We start from the raw sequence: 16,822 nt of genomic DNA on the forward strand, positions 1-16,822 counted from the left end.
CTGTAGATACTACTGTTTCTGATAAATTGATTTTAGAACCACCAAGCCTGTAAATAACTCAGCATGTCTGAAGAAGAGTCATAAGGACTCGAAACATTAAATCTGTCTTTCTCTTCACAGATGCTGCCAGACCTGCTGGGCTGAATTTAGCCGTCGGCAAGCAGGGGTAGGGGTCCGCTCACCAACACGTAAAATAACGCGGGATGACGTCGGAGGAAACCCACGACGTCATCCCACCCCATTTAAATCTTCAGGAAGGTGGACACTCAGCAAAATCAGCTGTGCGCCCACCGACCTGTCAATGGCCAATTGAGGCCATGACAGGATCATTGAAACAATTAAAGGACCTGCCCGTTGGTGGGCAGGCCAGGAGCCCCGGCGGGGAATAGAAAAAACATGAAACCTCATCCACCGGCAGGATGAGGTTTCATGTAGGGATTTAAAAAGTTTAATAAAGTTTTAGTGTAATATATGAACATGTCCCAACTCATGTGACATTGTCATATGAGGGGGACATGTTAAGGAATTTTTTTTTTCTATTTTTAATGTTTTAAAAAGTGTAAGCGATCTCCCTGAGGCAGCACTTAGCCTCAGAGAGATGTGCACTCTTTCGTGCACATACGCGGAAGAGCACACTCTCGCTTTTGGGGAATCCCCCCTCCCCCGCCCACACAGGAAGCGCATAGTGCTTCCCGCCGGACGTCACACTGGGTGGGCCTTAATTGGCCCGCCCACGTAAAATGGCGGCGGGGCCCGCTTCTCCAGCAGGGATCGGCATCCCGCCCGCCAGAGATTGGGTCGAGCCTGCCCACCCGACAGGCAGAAAATTCTGCCCGCTGAGTTTTTCTAGCAATTTTTGTTTTTATTTCAGATTTCCAGCATCCACAGTATTTTGTTTTTATTAAGCCTGTAAATAATATTTGCTGGTATTGAAACTGATAAAGTAAATTGATATGAGTTGCTATTCAATGAACTCAAAGTGCTTGAAATTTAAGGGGATATATAAATTTTAATTTTCAAACAAAAAGTTAATGAAAAGACAGTCTGGGTGGTTTCGAGTGTCAAGGGTGAACCTATTTTTTGGTTGAAGAGGGATAAATTGAACATATTGTTGGCCAATGATGTCACTATTTGAGTTTGGGATAACTTATATAAAAAACAATATCAGTATATTTTTTAAAAACAAAAAGCTAAAAGCTACTGCGGATGCTGGAAATCCAAAACAAAAACAGAATTACCTGGAAAAACTCAGCTGGTCTGGCAGCATCGGTGGAGAAGAAATCAGTTAACGTTTCGAGTCTTCATGACCCTTCGGCAGAACTGAGTATAGTTAGGAGAAAAGTGAAATATAAGCTGGTTTAAGGTGGGTGGGGAGGGGGGAGAGAGAAGTTGAGGGTATGGTGATTGTGGAGATAAGCAAGCAGTGATAGGAGCAGATAATCAAAAGATGTCACAGACAAAAGGATCAAAGAGGTGTTGAAGGTGGTGATATTGTCTAGGAAAAGTGCTAATTAAGAATGGAAGACAGGACACTCAAGGTACAGCTCTAGTGGGGGTGGGGTGGAAAGACTAATAAAGTTTTAGTTTTAGATTTAAAAATAATGGAAATAGGTGGGAAAAGAAGAATCTATATAAATTATTGAAAAAAAAGGGAGGGGGGAGAAACGGGGTGGGGATGGGGGGAGGGGGAGTTTAAGATCTAAAGTTGTTGAATTCAATATTCAGCCCGGAAGGCTGTAAAGTGCCTAGTCGGAAGATGAGGTGCTGTTCCTCCAGTTTGCGTTGGGCTTCACTGGAACAATGCAGCAAGCCAAGGACAGACATGTGGGCAAGAGAACAGGGTGGAGTGTTAAAATGGCAAGCGACAGGGAGGTTTGGGTCTTTCTTGCGGACAGACCGCAGGTGTTCTGCAAAGCGGTCACCCAGTTTGCGTTTGGTCTCTCCAATGTAGAGGAGACCGCATTGAGAGCAACGTATAGTTGCTCAGTATATTTTTTGGTGGGTTACCTATGACGAGTAAGATGTCATCCAAAGTAAAGATGCATAATTAGTTGTTTTAATTCTATGCACTTATACGCTAATAGTTTAGGAATTAACAGCACTCCTATAAAAGAATAAGGACTGTTATATGCTCATGAGTGAGGTGATCTGCAGGTGGGGAGATAATGTTTAATCTAGGGAGTGTTAGTGAAATTGCAACGGATAATAGAATATTTTCACCATCAGTAGTGATATGGGATTGTGGAATGGAAACCAAAATTTTAGGAGAGGAAAAGAATGTAAAATTTGTGCAGATCATGCTATTCATGAACTAGGAGAAAGAGTGCTCAAGAAGAATGATGAGGTACTTGAGGAGTAAGGTTTTACCCTATAGAGAACTGAAGATTCTAGGAATGTTCTTTTTAAATAATTTAAGTGGTCCTCAGAAGAATTCATGAGTGGGCTTAATGACACTGAAGTGATCATCATTCAGTTAGATTTAACACCATTATGGAAAAGGATAAAGATAGATCGAGAGCAAATGTTCTCAATTGAGGAAAGGCTGTGATGTTGTTTAACAAAAGTAGACTTGAAACAGCTACTTGAAGGTAAATCCGTGTCAGAGCAGTGGGAGACATTCAAGGATGAGATAAAGAGTGTTCAGAAAAATAACATTCCCACAAAAAAGAAAGGTGAGACCTTTGATTTTCGATTCCTCTAGATGTCAAGGAACATACAGAGCAGGATAAGGCGAAAAAATGGAAACGTTGTCAGATACCGAGAGCTCAGTACTGCAGAAAGCCTAGAGGGGTATAGAAAGTGCAGGGGTGAAATTAAAAGAAAGCTAGAAGAGAGGGATGAAAAAAATATTGGCAAAGTAAAATAGAGGAAAACCTGAAAAGGTGGCCTGTGTGTGGAGGTACAAGGCATGTGGCATGATTCTTCATGAATACATTGCACCTATCTCGATAAAAGAAGAGCATGAAGCAGGCATTGTAATTAATGAGGGGGAATGTGAAATATTGGACTGAGTAATTATAGGCCAGCCAGCCTAACCTCTGTGGTGGGCAAATTATTGGAAAAATTTCTGAAGGCAAGAAAATACACAACAAATGGTAGAATTTTGAGAAGCGTGGAGGAACAGAGGGGCCTTGGAGTGCATATCCATGCTGAACATAGCAGAATAGGCAAATAAGGTGATTAAAAAGGCATATGGGATAATTTCCTTTAGCCAGGGTAGAGAATATAATAGCAATGAGATTATGCTAGGATGGTATAAAACATTATTTAGGTCACAACCAGAGTACTGTGTATAGTCCTGGTCGCCATATTACAGGAAGGACGTGATTGCACTAGAGAGGGTAGAGAGGAGATTAATGATGTTGTTCCCAGAAATAGAGAATTTTAGAGAATTTTAGCTATGGGGAACAATTGGTAGGCTGGGATTGTTTTCTTTGGAATTATGGATGCAGAGGGGAGATATAACTGAGGTGTATAAAATTTTGAGGAGCCTAGATCGAGTGGATAGGAAGGAACTATTGCCCTTAGCAGAGAACCAGGTGGTATAGATTTAAAGGAATTAGTAGTAAGAGTAGAGGGGAGTAAAGAAGGCTTTTTTTTTCACCCAGAAGCTTGTGTGAGTTGGAACTTGCTGTCTGACTGGATGGTAGAGGCAGATATCCTCAGCACATTTGAAAAGTAACAAAAACAAAAAACGCTGGAAAAACGAGAGCAAGTCTAACAGCATCTGTGGAGAGAGAAACAGAGTTAATGTTTCAAGTCCGTATAATTTCTTCAGAGCTCTGAATGGACTTGAAACGTTATCTCTATTTCTCTCTCCACAGATGCTGTTAGACCGGCTCAGTTTTTCCAGCATTTTCTGCTTTTGTTTCAGGTTTCCAGCATCTGCAGTATTTCACTTTTACATTTAAAAAGTAGTTGGAAATGCAGTTGAAGTGCCGTAACGTACAAGGCTACAGACCAAGAACTGGAAAGTGGGATTAAGCTGGATATCTCATTCTTGGCTGACATGGGCTGAAGGACTTACTTCTGTGCTGTAAATTTCTATAATATTATGATTCTACAATCAATCACAGGCGCTGGCATCCTTGCTTTGCTCTGACGTTGCAAGCCTGGTTGTAAAAGGCAGCATAGTTCTAGGAGCACCTCCTTTACAAGGTTCAGACAATGCACACGCTTTTCCTGACTTACCCAGGAGGAATAAACAGCTCGGGCCAGTATTCCTATTTCCCAGTTTTACTGGTGCTCCATGTTAAGGTATACAAAACCAGTTTGGACCAGTATTCTTATTTCCCAGTTTTTACCCATTTTTCCTTCTAGGTAGGTGGAGGTTAGAGACATGTTTTCAGAAGAACTTTTATGGATCAGACCTCCTGCTGAGAGCCCTTCTATCCCCCCTCCTCCTTTTGTGAGCAGCTTGTCCTCATCTTTGCTGCCTCTGCTCCATCTCCCTCTCGTGCTTCAGACCCAGGGGAATTGCAACTATAGCACCCAAGGGAGCAAATGGTCTGAACAAAATCCTTGCAGTCATAACCAAGGCCTTCCCCACATGCAGCACCCACTCCCTGTCAACTTCACCAACATTAAGCAACTCTTCAAACTACCCAGCACTTCCATAAACTTCTACAAAGCCAGTAGAGATTAATCAGCAACTAAGTTCCATTTGTTGATGAGTCCTTTTAAAAGCTCTGGTGGAGGGGGCCCTTCCTGCTGCTGAACACATAATGAGCTGTGAGACGTTATGAGAAGGTGTAACTGGGGGGTGAGGTTAAAAATGGCAGCGCTGGTGTTAAATCAGCATTCCACCATGACTGACAACACGAGCTGCTGTGGTGGCCAAGGCAACTACAGGGAACCCATTTAGTGCTAAAAGGGTTAATGGGGAAATTGAATTATATGCCTAGGCCTGAGAGAAAAATATTGCAACCTTGAGAACAATACCATCTTGTCTGACCACAGTTGTAGGATGAGCCCTGAGACATTCCATTTTTATTCTTTCTTAGGCCGAATGTAATCAGGATCGTGATAAGCATTTGTGTAAGCGCAACATCTGTTGTGCTGGGAATGAAAATTTACTGAAATATGGATTGGTCAGTTAACTTATGCAAATAAGTGGATAGGTTTGTGCAAAATTTACTGACTGGCTGTAAAAATGCTTTTAACAGGTCTGCGTGTATTCTACTACGAGACAGTACAATATCTCTCATTGTGTTGTCTCCCTTGTGCACAAGTAAGAAATGGGGTTTCTAAGTGCTAAATGATGCCTTGGTGTGATTAATCTCCGACAGTTCTTGGAGGTTGGTCCGAGATGATTAACCCCTAGGGTTGGGTTACGGAGCGCCAGCTTTAGGACCTTGCGGTTCAAGGCAGCCTAATTTGGGCTTCTGGGGTTTGTTGACCCGCGATCTGCCTTCGCCTGCCTGTGGCTGACTCTTAGGGTAAGTCATCTATTTAAGTGTTTAGGAGATTAGTTGTTGTGGTCCAGGGCCGCTTTGGCCAGAATATACTCAGGGTTGGAGCCCTGGAGTTTAGTTTTAGAATATACTTGGGGTTGGAGCCCCTGGAGTTTAGGTTTAGTTTTAGTATATACTCGGGGTTGGAGCCCCTGGAGTTTAGGTTTAGTTTTAGAATATACTCGGGGTTGGAGCCCCTGGAGTTTAGGTTTAGTTTTAGAATATACTCGGGGTTGGAGCCCCTGGAGTTTAGGTTTAGTTTTAGTATATACTCGGGGTTGGGGCCCCTGGAGTTTACGTTTAGTTTTAGTATATACTCGAGGTCGGAGTCCCTGGAGTTGGTACTGAGTGTGTGGGTGCGTGTTTGCGGCTTGGGGTCTGGGACCCCTTGAGTGTGTGAGTGGACTGATTGGTGAAAGTACGTTAGTAGTAAATTGGGGGTCAAGGACCCACCAAGGACTGGCCTTTTGCGTTTTTTTTTTAGTTAATTATTAGATAGGAAATGGGTAACATGGCATCAAAGAAACCCCAGGTTCCCCCTTCAAGGGGAACCCCAAATGCTTATATGTATGTCTATTATGGACCTGAAGGTGTCCAATATATTTCTGAATGGGTTAATTGGACCCAAGGTAAGGGAGAGAGCTTCCCACCAGATGGAACTTTTAATCGGGATAGAACTGAGCGCTTAGCATATGTTTTTAGGGAGGTAGAGAAGTCGGGTAAGAAGAAAGTGGGTTGGCCTGCATATGTCCAGTGGAAGGACAAAACGCAGAGACGGGCAGATGAGTTGAGGAAAAAGAGTCAGGAATGTGAGAAAAAGTGAAAGCAAATTGATCATAAAGAGAAATCCAGGATCCTGGTCGCACAGCCCCCAGCGCCCCTGTCGTCCAATGCTGAGCTCAGCGATCGGGACTGGCCTGTCTACCAGTCCCCTCCTCTTTATGATGATCATGAACAGGTTCCACCCCCGGCTGTGGCTGCCCTGCCGGTTCCGCCACCTCCTAGGGGCACGTCAGAACCGGATAGTACGACCGGTGTACGAACCCGATCCCGCTCCCAACGGAGATCGAACTTGGATCCAGCCCTCCCAACCGACCCTTCATCCCCCGGCGCCACGATGCAGATGCCAATGAGAGCATACCCTAATCCTGCAGGAGGTCAGATGGACACCTTCCGAATTACAAGCAATTGTTGAACCCACCCCCGACCCTAAAGAGGGAGTTGAGAAGTTTATACAGAAACTCGAAATTCTCTGTAAATGTCATAACCCTACTTGTGATGAAATAGATATGGTTGTTGATACTTGTCTGGGTTCCCAGCGTTGGCGACCAATTCGGGAAAACTGTGAGTGGCCACTGCCTGGCCCTGACCCTCTTACTGCAGATCAGGAAACACAACTCTGGCAGCGCATTTGTGCAGCCGTGCAGAAGGCTTTCCCTGACGTAGTTGATTGGCATAAAATCCACAGTACAGTGCAAAAACCCGACCAGGATGTTTGTGATTATGTTGAATGATTCCGTAATATCTTTTTAAAATGTTCTGGTGTTAATCCTCAGGATTCTGTTCCGGCTCTTGTTAATGCTCTTGTACAGGGATTGCAGCCTGATCTTAAGAAAGCCTTTACCCTTACTTGCATTGGGTGGGAAGGTAAGGACAGTCTTCAAGAAATTATTAGCACCCTCCAACGTTGTGAGCGCCAATTGATCCGCTGCCAGAAACCCCCAAAGAAAGGGATAATGGCACCGGTGTTAGACGATCCAGCAGCACCAGTAGCAGCGCCTCCAGTGGCGACGCCTCCGCCTCCGCTGCCTCCACCGCCTCCACCTCCGCCTCCAGTGGCGCCGCCTCCGCCGCCTCCGCCTGCAGCTCCACTCGCAGCGCCCGCGCTGGCACCGGCCTCTGTATTTTACGCTGCCCCTAAATTAGCTTCTCAGCTGCCCAACTTTTATAATTGCCAACCCCAACCTGTTATGTGGCCTTGGAATATGTGGCAGCCTAATTGGCACCAGGGTGCCCAGGGGAATTGACGGCAAGGGAGAGGGAGAGGCCGCCAGGCAGGACCAAAAGGGGGCGGCCTCTTGACTTGTTTTAACTGTGGCCAGGAGGGTCATTGGGCCCGTACCTGCCCTCGGCCACCTGCAGTTCCGCCACAGGCGGCACCTCAGCAGGCGCCGGCCCCGGTCCCGGCCCCTCAAACGATCCCCTACTCGGTAGCTAACCCATTTGGGAGTTCGACACAATAAAATTGCCACAGCCTTTTACTCTCATTACTGTTGAGAAACCCACTATCCCTTTGTCTGTTAATGGCCGTCTCTTGAATTTCCTTATCGATACTGGAGCGACTTATTCTACCCTTTGGCCTGTCGAGGCTCCTGTTGTCACCTCCTCTCGGGATTCCATTTCCGTCGTTGGGGTCTCGGGACAACCGCTTTCACTACCAATTTCCGAAGAAGTGCCCTTTGACCTGAATGGAAGAAAAGGATCCCACTGATTCCTCCTTGGGGCCGACGTCCCGGTCAATCTTTTGGGTCGTGATCTCCTCTGCAAACTCGGTTGTACTTTAGACTGCTCTAATAAGTCTGTCACTCTTCAAGTTCCCGAGTCTACTTACTCCACAGTCATCGGTCTTCTACAGGAAGAAACTTTGCGTCATCCTCATGTTTGATGGTGGAACTTTGGACATTGCGATTTATCCGATAAACTCAAGACTATGCTACTCCGGCTTCTGACCGACTGCCATGTTTCTGCCACGATAGCCATCCACCCGCCCCTGCAACACTGGCTTCGGGATCTTCACTGTACAGCGCACTACTCTGCTTGCTTGGATCATCAGTATGCCCGTGAGGTAACAGGCCGTCTGGGTGAGTGCTATGTTCTTTCTATATCTTCCCTTTGCGTCGGACCTTAAGGAATTGCTGGCTCCGTGTCCCTTCCTCCAGCTGCCCAACCACTTTTTCATGCCCGGGATGTTACACCTCATGTTACCCTCTGTGTCTCCATTGATATCAGGCCAGGGACCTTGGTCCTATGGTGTACCGCCTTCAGTGCAATGATCCCCAATCATCTGTGGAATTGATGGACGGCTACCTGAATATCTATGATCAGGCTATCCAATTTTTTCCCTCTATGCCCCTTGAATATCCTGCCTATTTTCAGCTCCATGCTCTAGGCAGTGTAACCACTGGTTCCCTCGATGCCTTGATAAATAGCCCCGGTACCTTGTGGGCAAAGGGTCCTAATGATGTTGGTCGGGTATTATCAGCAAAACCTTTTTGGGTGCGTTTGGATCCCTCTAAACCCCCCCCTCGGAAAGTTCAATACCCTCTTAAACCCAAAGCAACGGAAGGCATAAAGCCTGTCCTTCAAGACCTTTTAAACTCCGGGGTCGTTGATCCCACTGTTAGCCCCTGCAACACTCCTATACTCCCTGTGCGGAAGCCAGGCAAGAATACTTGGTGGTTTGTCCAGGGCTTGTGGGCGGTAAACGCTTGTGTGATCCTGGCCTATCCAGTAGTAGCTAACCCGGCTACTATTCTTACCTGTGTTCCCCCTAACTCCACTTATTAAACTGTTGTTGACCTCTGTGGAGCCTTTTCCTCCATACCCATACACCCTGACTCTCAGTTTCTTTTCGCTTTCACCTTTTACGGTACTCAGTATACATGGACTCGGTTGCCCCAGGGGAGAGCCCGACCATTTTCTCCCGTGCCGTGCAGGCTGATCTCGCCGATGTCTCCTTCCCCGGGGGTTCTACTCTCCTCTAGTACGTCGATGACTTGCTTCTTTGCTCTCCGTCTGAGCAAACTTGTCTCGGCGACTCCCTCACCCTTTTGAAAGCCTTAGCCCATAAGGGCCATAAGGCCTCCCGTGAAAAGTTACAGTTTTGCCGATCCCACGTTGAGTATTTGGGCCATGTTCTTGATGGCCCTGCTCGACTCCTATCTAAATGCCGTGTCGACAGCATTATCTCCCTTCCCCTCCCCTGCGCTAAAAAGGATCTGACTCATTTTCTTGGCACGACAGGGTATTGTTGGCAGTGGATCCCTAATTATGCGGAACTCACTAGGCCCTTGCAGGTTCTTGCCCTCCCTTCAGCCCCTGAGGACCTCGCTTGGGAGTCGGACTCCCAAGCCGCTTTTGCGGCTCTCAAGACAGCCCTTATTTCTACCCCCGCCCTGGGCCTTACAGATTATACTAAACCTTTTTGCCTTTATGTTCACGAACGTTGCGGCTTTTCACAGGGGGTGCTTACCCAGCCCCATTGGGATGCCCGGCGACCGGTTGCTAATTACAGTCCTCTCTTAGATCCTGTTGCGTGCGGTTATCCCTCCTATATTCGATCCGTTGCGGATCGCGGAGCCTACCTCACTGTTGTCACCACCCAGTCCCTTACCCTTGGGTACCCTTTTGTTCTACATGTCCCCCACGCAGTCGCGGCTCTCCTTAACCGTTCGGCTACCCACACCTTACCACTGCCCACGTCACTCGCTATGAAACAGCCCTTTTAGGGGATCCCTCATTGACTATTGTACGATGCACCACTCCCAACCCCGTTACTCTGTTACCCACGGAGGAAGACGGCAAGCCTCATGATTGCTCCACTATTGTCCAGCACTCCACTCTACCTCGCCCAGATCTACAGGATCATCCTCTGTTTAATCCCGACCTCATTCTTTTTGTCGATGGCTCCTCTACTCAATCACCAAGCGGCGATTTACTTACCGGTTATGCTAGTTGTGACTCTTACTCTGTTATTGAAGCATCTCATCTCCCGCCGTCCTGCTCTGCCCAAGCCGCTGAACTTTTCGCCCTTATTCGAGCCTGCATATTTGCTGCCAAACAATCGACCAATATCTATATTGACTCTCGATATGATTTCGGCGTGACACATGACTTTGGGCAGCTTTGTAAACTCCGGGGATTCCTCACATCAGCAGGAACCCCCATCCGCCATGGGCAGCTCATCGCTAATCTTTTAACGGTTATCCAGCTCCCCTGCTCCCTTGCTGTTATTAAATGCTCTGCCCATTCACAGGGCAATAATTTCGTTTCTTAAGGTAATGATAGGGCTGACCGTGCCGCCCGTGCGGCCGCGGCCGGTCTCACTGGGTCTGTGGTTCCCCTTTGTTATCAGGCTGCAACCCCTTCTCCTGTAGCTAGTCTAACTGATCTTATTCACTTGCAGTCACAGGCATCTACCCGTGAACAAAACAGTTGGACTCAAGCATTGTACGCACAACACTCTGACGGCCTCTGGATTTCTTCTGATGGCCGTGCGGTTGCCCCTGCTTCACTCCAGCCCTGGATTGCCCGCATGTTACATTCATTTACCCATGCGGGCAAAGGGGGGATGAACAGAATGGCACAGCAGATATGGTTTGCGCCTGGGTTTTTCGCCATGGCAGCTAAAATAGCTTCACAATGTCTGTTTTGTCAATGACATAACCCAGGCAAGACGCCCACAGTGACTGCTGGTACGGGACCCCAGCCATGGGACCCGTTTGTACATTTACAAATGGACTTTATACAAATGCCTAAATGTATGGGATATAATTATGTTTTATTTATAGTATGTTTGTTCTCGCGATGGGTGGAGGCGTATCCCACCCGACGAAATGATGCCGTTGTTGTTGCAAAATTGTTGTTGCATGAATACATACCCAGATTTGGGATACCAGAGATTTTATCAAGTGATAATGGGCCTCATTTTATCGCTAAAGTGATAAAGGAACCGTTGAAGGCCTTACAATGCAACCATCACCTTTCCTGCCCATACCACCCCCAGTCTACTGGGGCGGTGGAAAGACAAAACGGTATTCTGAAAAACAAACTAGCTAAATTATGTGAAGGAACCGGTTTGAAATGGCCTGAAGCTCTACCCCTGGTGCTTATGACTATGTGCTCTCACCCTAACCGTACCACCTCCCTTTCCCCTTATGAAGTTGTAATGGGACGTCCTATGTGCCTCCCAGTGGCCCCACCTTTGTCTGCTAGGGAAATGGACGCTACGGATGAGGGAATGATTACATACTGTATAGCGCTTACTAATTCTCTCAAAAGCTTGCATACACAGGTAATAGAAGCTCAGAAAAAGCCCACCATTGAAGATTGCCATCAATACCAGCCCGGGGATCTAGTCCTGGTAAAGACCTTCAGGGGAAAGAACTGTTTGAAACCTCAATGGGAGGGGCCTTTCCAAGTCCTGCTCACCACCCATACGGCCGTGAAGGTTGAAGGACGACTCTTGTGGATCCACACCTCGCACGTCAAGTGGACGCTGACCTCGGACGGAAGTGCTTGTACAGGAACTTTAAGTGAGCCGTCAGAATGTTGACTCTGATTTGGATCCTGTCCTGCATGGTCCTTGCAGGGGCATGGACTACCAATTCTGGGGTTCAACGAATGCAGGTCATAGCCTCGCAAGTTAATCGGACTAAATGTTGGATTTGTATTCATTTTCCTGTTAACCCCTCCTCCTCTGAGATGCATTTTCTGGCTTTCCCCTCAGATTCCGCATGGTCCTTAGGTAATACAGGGGCCCTCATCCATCAAGCGCCCATTTGGAGACGGGAGCCCACCTTTTTGGTTGTTAAGGGGCTGGCTTGGCTATGCATCAGGAGAAACTATACCAAGGGTAGTACTCGGGTGGGCGAGCTGCCAATGGGTTCCTGTGCCTACCTTGCTGATTATAATTACCGGGAGGTCCGATTCCGGTTCCACAACCAGTCTGGTCCTATGACTACCTTTTGGGAGTGCAAGGCCAATGAGATGGTGTGTCTTTCGCAGGTCCCGAGATCTGAGGATGGACTCACATACTTTAATGGGGGTGGGTGTGATTGCCAACGATCATACGATCTCACCTCAAATAATTCCACCTCCACCTGGACCTTTAATGGCTACTACACTGAAGAATTTGGGCCTTACAACTACAAAAATCTGCCTGGTTGCCCCAACTTGCTGGCCTTGCGAGCATTGCAGCTCATTCAGACCTGCCGCATCCGCTGGTATGACCAGGCATACTCCTCTTTTGTCTAGGACCAGCTTAGCTTGTGCCAAAATTCCACTTATTGGTACCCTACCCTTGTTCGCAATGGCTCATTCTGGCTTTGTGGAAACAGGGCGTACAAAACCCTCCCTGTCGATTGGGCGGGCACCTGCACCATTGGCTATATTGTCCCTGAGGCCTTTGGGGTCAAGAGCCTTACCATCCACTCTCTCCACAACCATCTAGGGCCTGTGAAGCGTCATAAATGATCAACCTGGAACCCGCTTGTCACCCGCAACACCAGATTCCACAAATTTGTCCGGGCCCTCATCCCAGGTCTAGGGGTCTCAGAGCTGGAAAAGGCCATTATTAATATTTCTGCTACAATGGAACTCATTGAGAATAAGACTGTTGACGCCATTCAGAGTCTGCAGTTGGAAACTAAGACCCTTTCCAAGGTTGTCCTCCAGAACCGTATGGCCCTGGATTTCCTGCTAGCAGCGCAGGGCAGCTATTAATGAAACATGTTGCTTTTACATTAACAAGGACCAGAGGACTGAGACTGATGTACATTTCATTCAGGACCAAGTGCGCCTCCTCCATGCAGTTGCCCAGGAAAAATCCTTTGACTGGTTGGGGTGGCTCCCTAATGTCGGTGGGTGGTTTGGGGGCCTTTTTAAAACCCTCCTCAAATACCTTGTCATAGGTCTTGCCCTACTCATTGTTCTGTATGTTGTTATCCAGCTCGTCCTCTGTTGCATCTGCTCTGTCTGCTGACTATAGAACCTTCAGAGACCTGGTGGCAAGCTAGTTATCTATTCCCTCCCTCTCCTCAGGAATCAGAATTCCACTGAGGATGAAGCCCGATGGCTAGGATACGTAGAACTTGGCTAAGGGTGGCGGGTTGTCCTTGTAGGACAAAAGGGGGCAAGTGTGGTGGCCTAGGCAACTACAGGGAACCCATTTAGTGCTAAAAGGGTTAATGGGGAAATTGAATTATAAGCCTAGGCTGAGAGAAAAATATTGCAACCTTGAGAACAATACCATCTTGTCTGACCACAGTTATAGGATGAGCCCTGAGACATTCCATTTTGTTCTTTCTCAGGCCGAATGTAATCAGGATCGTGATAAGCATTTGCGTAACCACAACATCTGTTGTGCTGGGAATGAAAATTTACAGTAATATGGATTGGTCAGTTAACTTATGCAAATAAGCGGATAGGTTTGTGCAAAATTTACTGATTGGCTGTAAAAATGCTTTTAACAGGTCTGCGTGTATTCTACTACGAGACGGTACAATAGCTCTCATTGTGTTGTCTCCATTGTGCACAAGTAATAAATGGGCTTTCTAAGTACTAAGTGATGCCTTGGTGTGATTAATCTCCGACACTACCTACTCTGCATACTTCCAGTGCACACTCTTTACACCAATGTCAGCCTCCTCACCAAGATGGCATTCATCGTGGGCTCAATTTTGCAGCAACGAGATTATGATTTTGACCAAAATTACTTTCATAGTAAATATTAAGCAGCTTTATATGAATAAAACTGCAATAAAATCCTCAAAAGTTATAAAGGAGTGGAAAATATAACTTTCTTACCAGTTTCATCAAAGTCATTAAAGTGGTTTGGGCAGTTCTGCATGCTTAGTGTTCCAGCTGGTGTATCATCCCAGCATAACCATCCATCCCAGGTTCTGTTACAGTATAGACCTGTGATGTCAGAAAGCAAGGGTGAATATCTAGTGTTATTTATAACAACAACAACAATAATTTATATTTATATAATAGCTTTAATGAAACAAATCATCTCAAGGCACATCATGGGAGAATTATAAAGCAAAATTTGACACTAAGCCAAATAAGGAAATATTATAACAGATGACCAACAGAAAATGCCAAGGCTTATGGCCTTGGCAACTGATCACACTGAAATGAATGGTGAAGCAATTAAAATCATGGCTGTTTAAGAGATTAAAGTTAGGGAAATGTAGATATCTCAGAGGGTTGTGGGGCTAGAAGTGTTTACAGAGCTAAGGAGGGTGAGGTAAGGTGTGATTTGAAAACAAGAATTGGAATTTTAACATTGAGGTGTTGTTTAAGCAGGAGCCAATGTTGATCAGTGAGCATAGGGATGATGGGTGAAAGCAACTTGGTGCAAGTAAGGATATAAATAGCAGAGTTTTTGATGACCTCAAGATTATGGAGAGTAGAATGTAGGAGGTCAACCAGGAGAATATTGGAATAGTCAAATCTAGAGTTAATAATCATATGGGTGAGGGTTTCAGCAGCAGATGTGGTGAGGCAGGGTCAGAGTCAGGCAATGCCATGAAGGTTGAAATAGGTAGTCTTAGTGATGCCAACAGCTGTGTGGAAGCTCATCTTGGAGTCAAATATGACACCAAGGTTGCAAACAGTCTGGCTGAGCCTTAAACAGTTGCCAGGAAGAGGGATGGAGCTGCTGGTTAGAAAACAGAACTTGTAGCAGAGACCAAAGGCAATGGCTTCAGTCTTTCCAATAGGTACTTTGAGAAACTTTCTGCCCATTTACACTGGATGTCAGATAATTAGTCTGATAGTTTAGAAACAGTGGAAGAATTGAGAAAAATGGCGGCAAGGTAAAGCTAGGAGTCACCAATGTTCATGTGAAAGCTAACACTGTTTTCGAACAATGTCACCAAGAAGCAGAATGTGGATGAGAAATAAGAAGGGCCAAAGGAAAGATCCTTGGGAGACACTAGAAGTAACAGTATGGGAGCAGGAAGAGAAGCCATTTCAGGTGGTTCTCAGTCTACAATTAGAAAGATAAGAATAGAACCAGATGAGTGCAGTCTCACACAGCTGGATGACAGTGGAGAAACTTTGGAGAAGGATGGGGTGGCCAAGCATATCAAAAAGCTGCAGGGATGTCAAGGAGGGTTGGTGTCATGAAAATATAATAATGTTATTGTGAGTTATTGTAAAGTAGTGATAGTGGGGTCTGGATAGTGTGTGTGTGTGTGTGGTGAGAGAGACTGTGTGTGTGTGTGTGTGTGTGTGTGTGTGTTTGATATATGTTTAATTGTGCAAGCAACCTCAAGGTAGGCAGGAGTGAGGTCTGCACGGGGCATAGGCACATCCTCCTCAAAATGTTCCGGGGGTAAAAAAGGGATATCCACCACAATCACGATGGGATCAAGGAATACAGGGGGAGGATTGAGAGGGAGGGGAACCTGAACATTTAGCTCCTGCAGGATGATGGGAGGGATTTCCACACTTTCACAGGGAGGGTCCAAGCTGGCCTGGTAGTGAGGCCTCAGCACCACTCTTCCATCCTGCAGTGATGACGCAATACACTATTAAAATGTGGAGATACTGTGCTGGTGAGGGCCCTGAGGGCCGACTGGAGGGCAGGTACGTTCACTGGGGTCTGATTAAAGGGGAACCTAACTGAACTGTGCATTCCCAAATGAGGAGAGATACACAGCTGAGACATTTTAAGAACCTTTCAATGACAATACAGGGAATCAGCAAATTGAAGCAATGATGTGATTTCATGCAAGTCTAATCCCGCAAAGTGGCACTAATCGGTCTCCTTGGATCAATCCTTTTGTTTGCAGCATAGAAATTCCCCAGAGCGATAATGAACTCCGGACCAATTGGCAACTGCACAAGTTTCAGGTGTATGTTACAATCATGGTGCTGGCAGCTTCACAGAAGAGGCGCCTCAGGCCCCCTTCAAATAATCTCAGTTTCTGACTAAACATTTTCCCTTATGTGTATTCCAAAGAGTGTGCTATTACAGTGCAGTGAATGACGATCCAAGCGCCTGGGCTGAAAGCAGCACCTATAAGCGCCCAGCCAAAGCAATCTCATAGCTGTCTGTCCATGTAAAGGGCAGGGGAGATGGACTGGGATGAAGGGGAAAGGAGCACCTTGAAATGGACCCTACGCTGGCCAGCATTTCAGGGGCAAATAGTTGCTGATGCTGGAACAAAGCCCTTGAACACACAATCACAGATGAGTCATTGACAGAAATAGGACCTTTGAAGACTGATGCTGATTCCTGTCTGTTTCCCATTGATGCTGCAGGGAGGAGGCCATCAGGAAGATGGGGCCTGGATTTATTGCTGCCTGCAAAATCGCAGACAGGCAGGAGAGGAGGGGGAGCAGATTTCAACAGAGGTGCCTGGCTCGCCAAAGGGAGGGTAAAAACCCTCATGACCAAGAGGCAGCAGGGCCCCAGAAAGAGGCTCACAGAAACAGTGTACGCAGGCAGCTTGCAAGGCCAAGGGTGTACAGAACTCGCAGGTCTTATCTGCAGATGAGCTCAAGACAGTGTCACCCACTCCTTAGGTCCAGGGATCTGGTGACTCACATTTGCCACATTCTCCAGGAATTGGCAC

The 16,822-nt window shown here is 46.5% G+C and overlaps 1 protein-coding gene across 3 annotated transcripts in view; it reads right to left on the reverse strand.

Moving 5' to 3' along the window:
• calcr (calcitonin receptor) overlaps nt 1-16,822 on the reverse strand; it is a 418,788-nt gene that overhangs the window by 207,690 nt on the left and 194,276 nt on the right. For all 3 annotated transcript variants that reach the window (XM_078538749.1, XM_078538748.1, XM_078538750.1), the window contains one exon: nt 14,040-14,150. In XM_078538749.1, coding sequence (XP_078394875.1) covers nt 14,040-14,150 — 111 coding nt within the window. The remainder of the gene's footprint in view (nt 1-14,039; nt 14,151-16,822) is intronic.

This window comes from Cetorhinus maximus, chromosome 3 (genome assembly GCF_964194155.1).
Source record: "Cetorhinus maximus chromosome 3, sCetMax3.hap1.1, whole genome shotgun sequence".
Classification (NCBI taxonomy): Eukaryota; Metazoa; Chordata; class Chondrichthyes; order Lamniformes; family Cetorhinidae; genus Cetorhinus; species Cetorhinus maximus.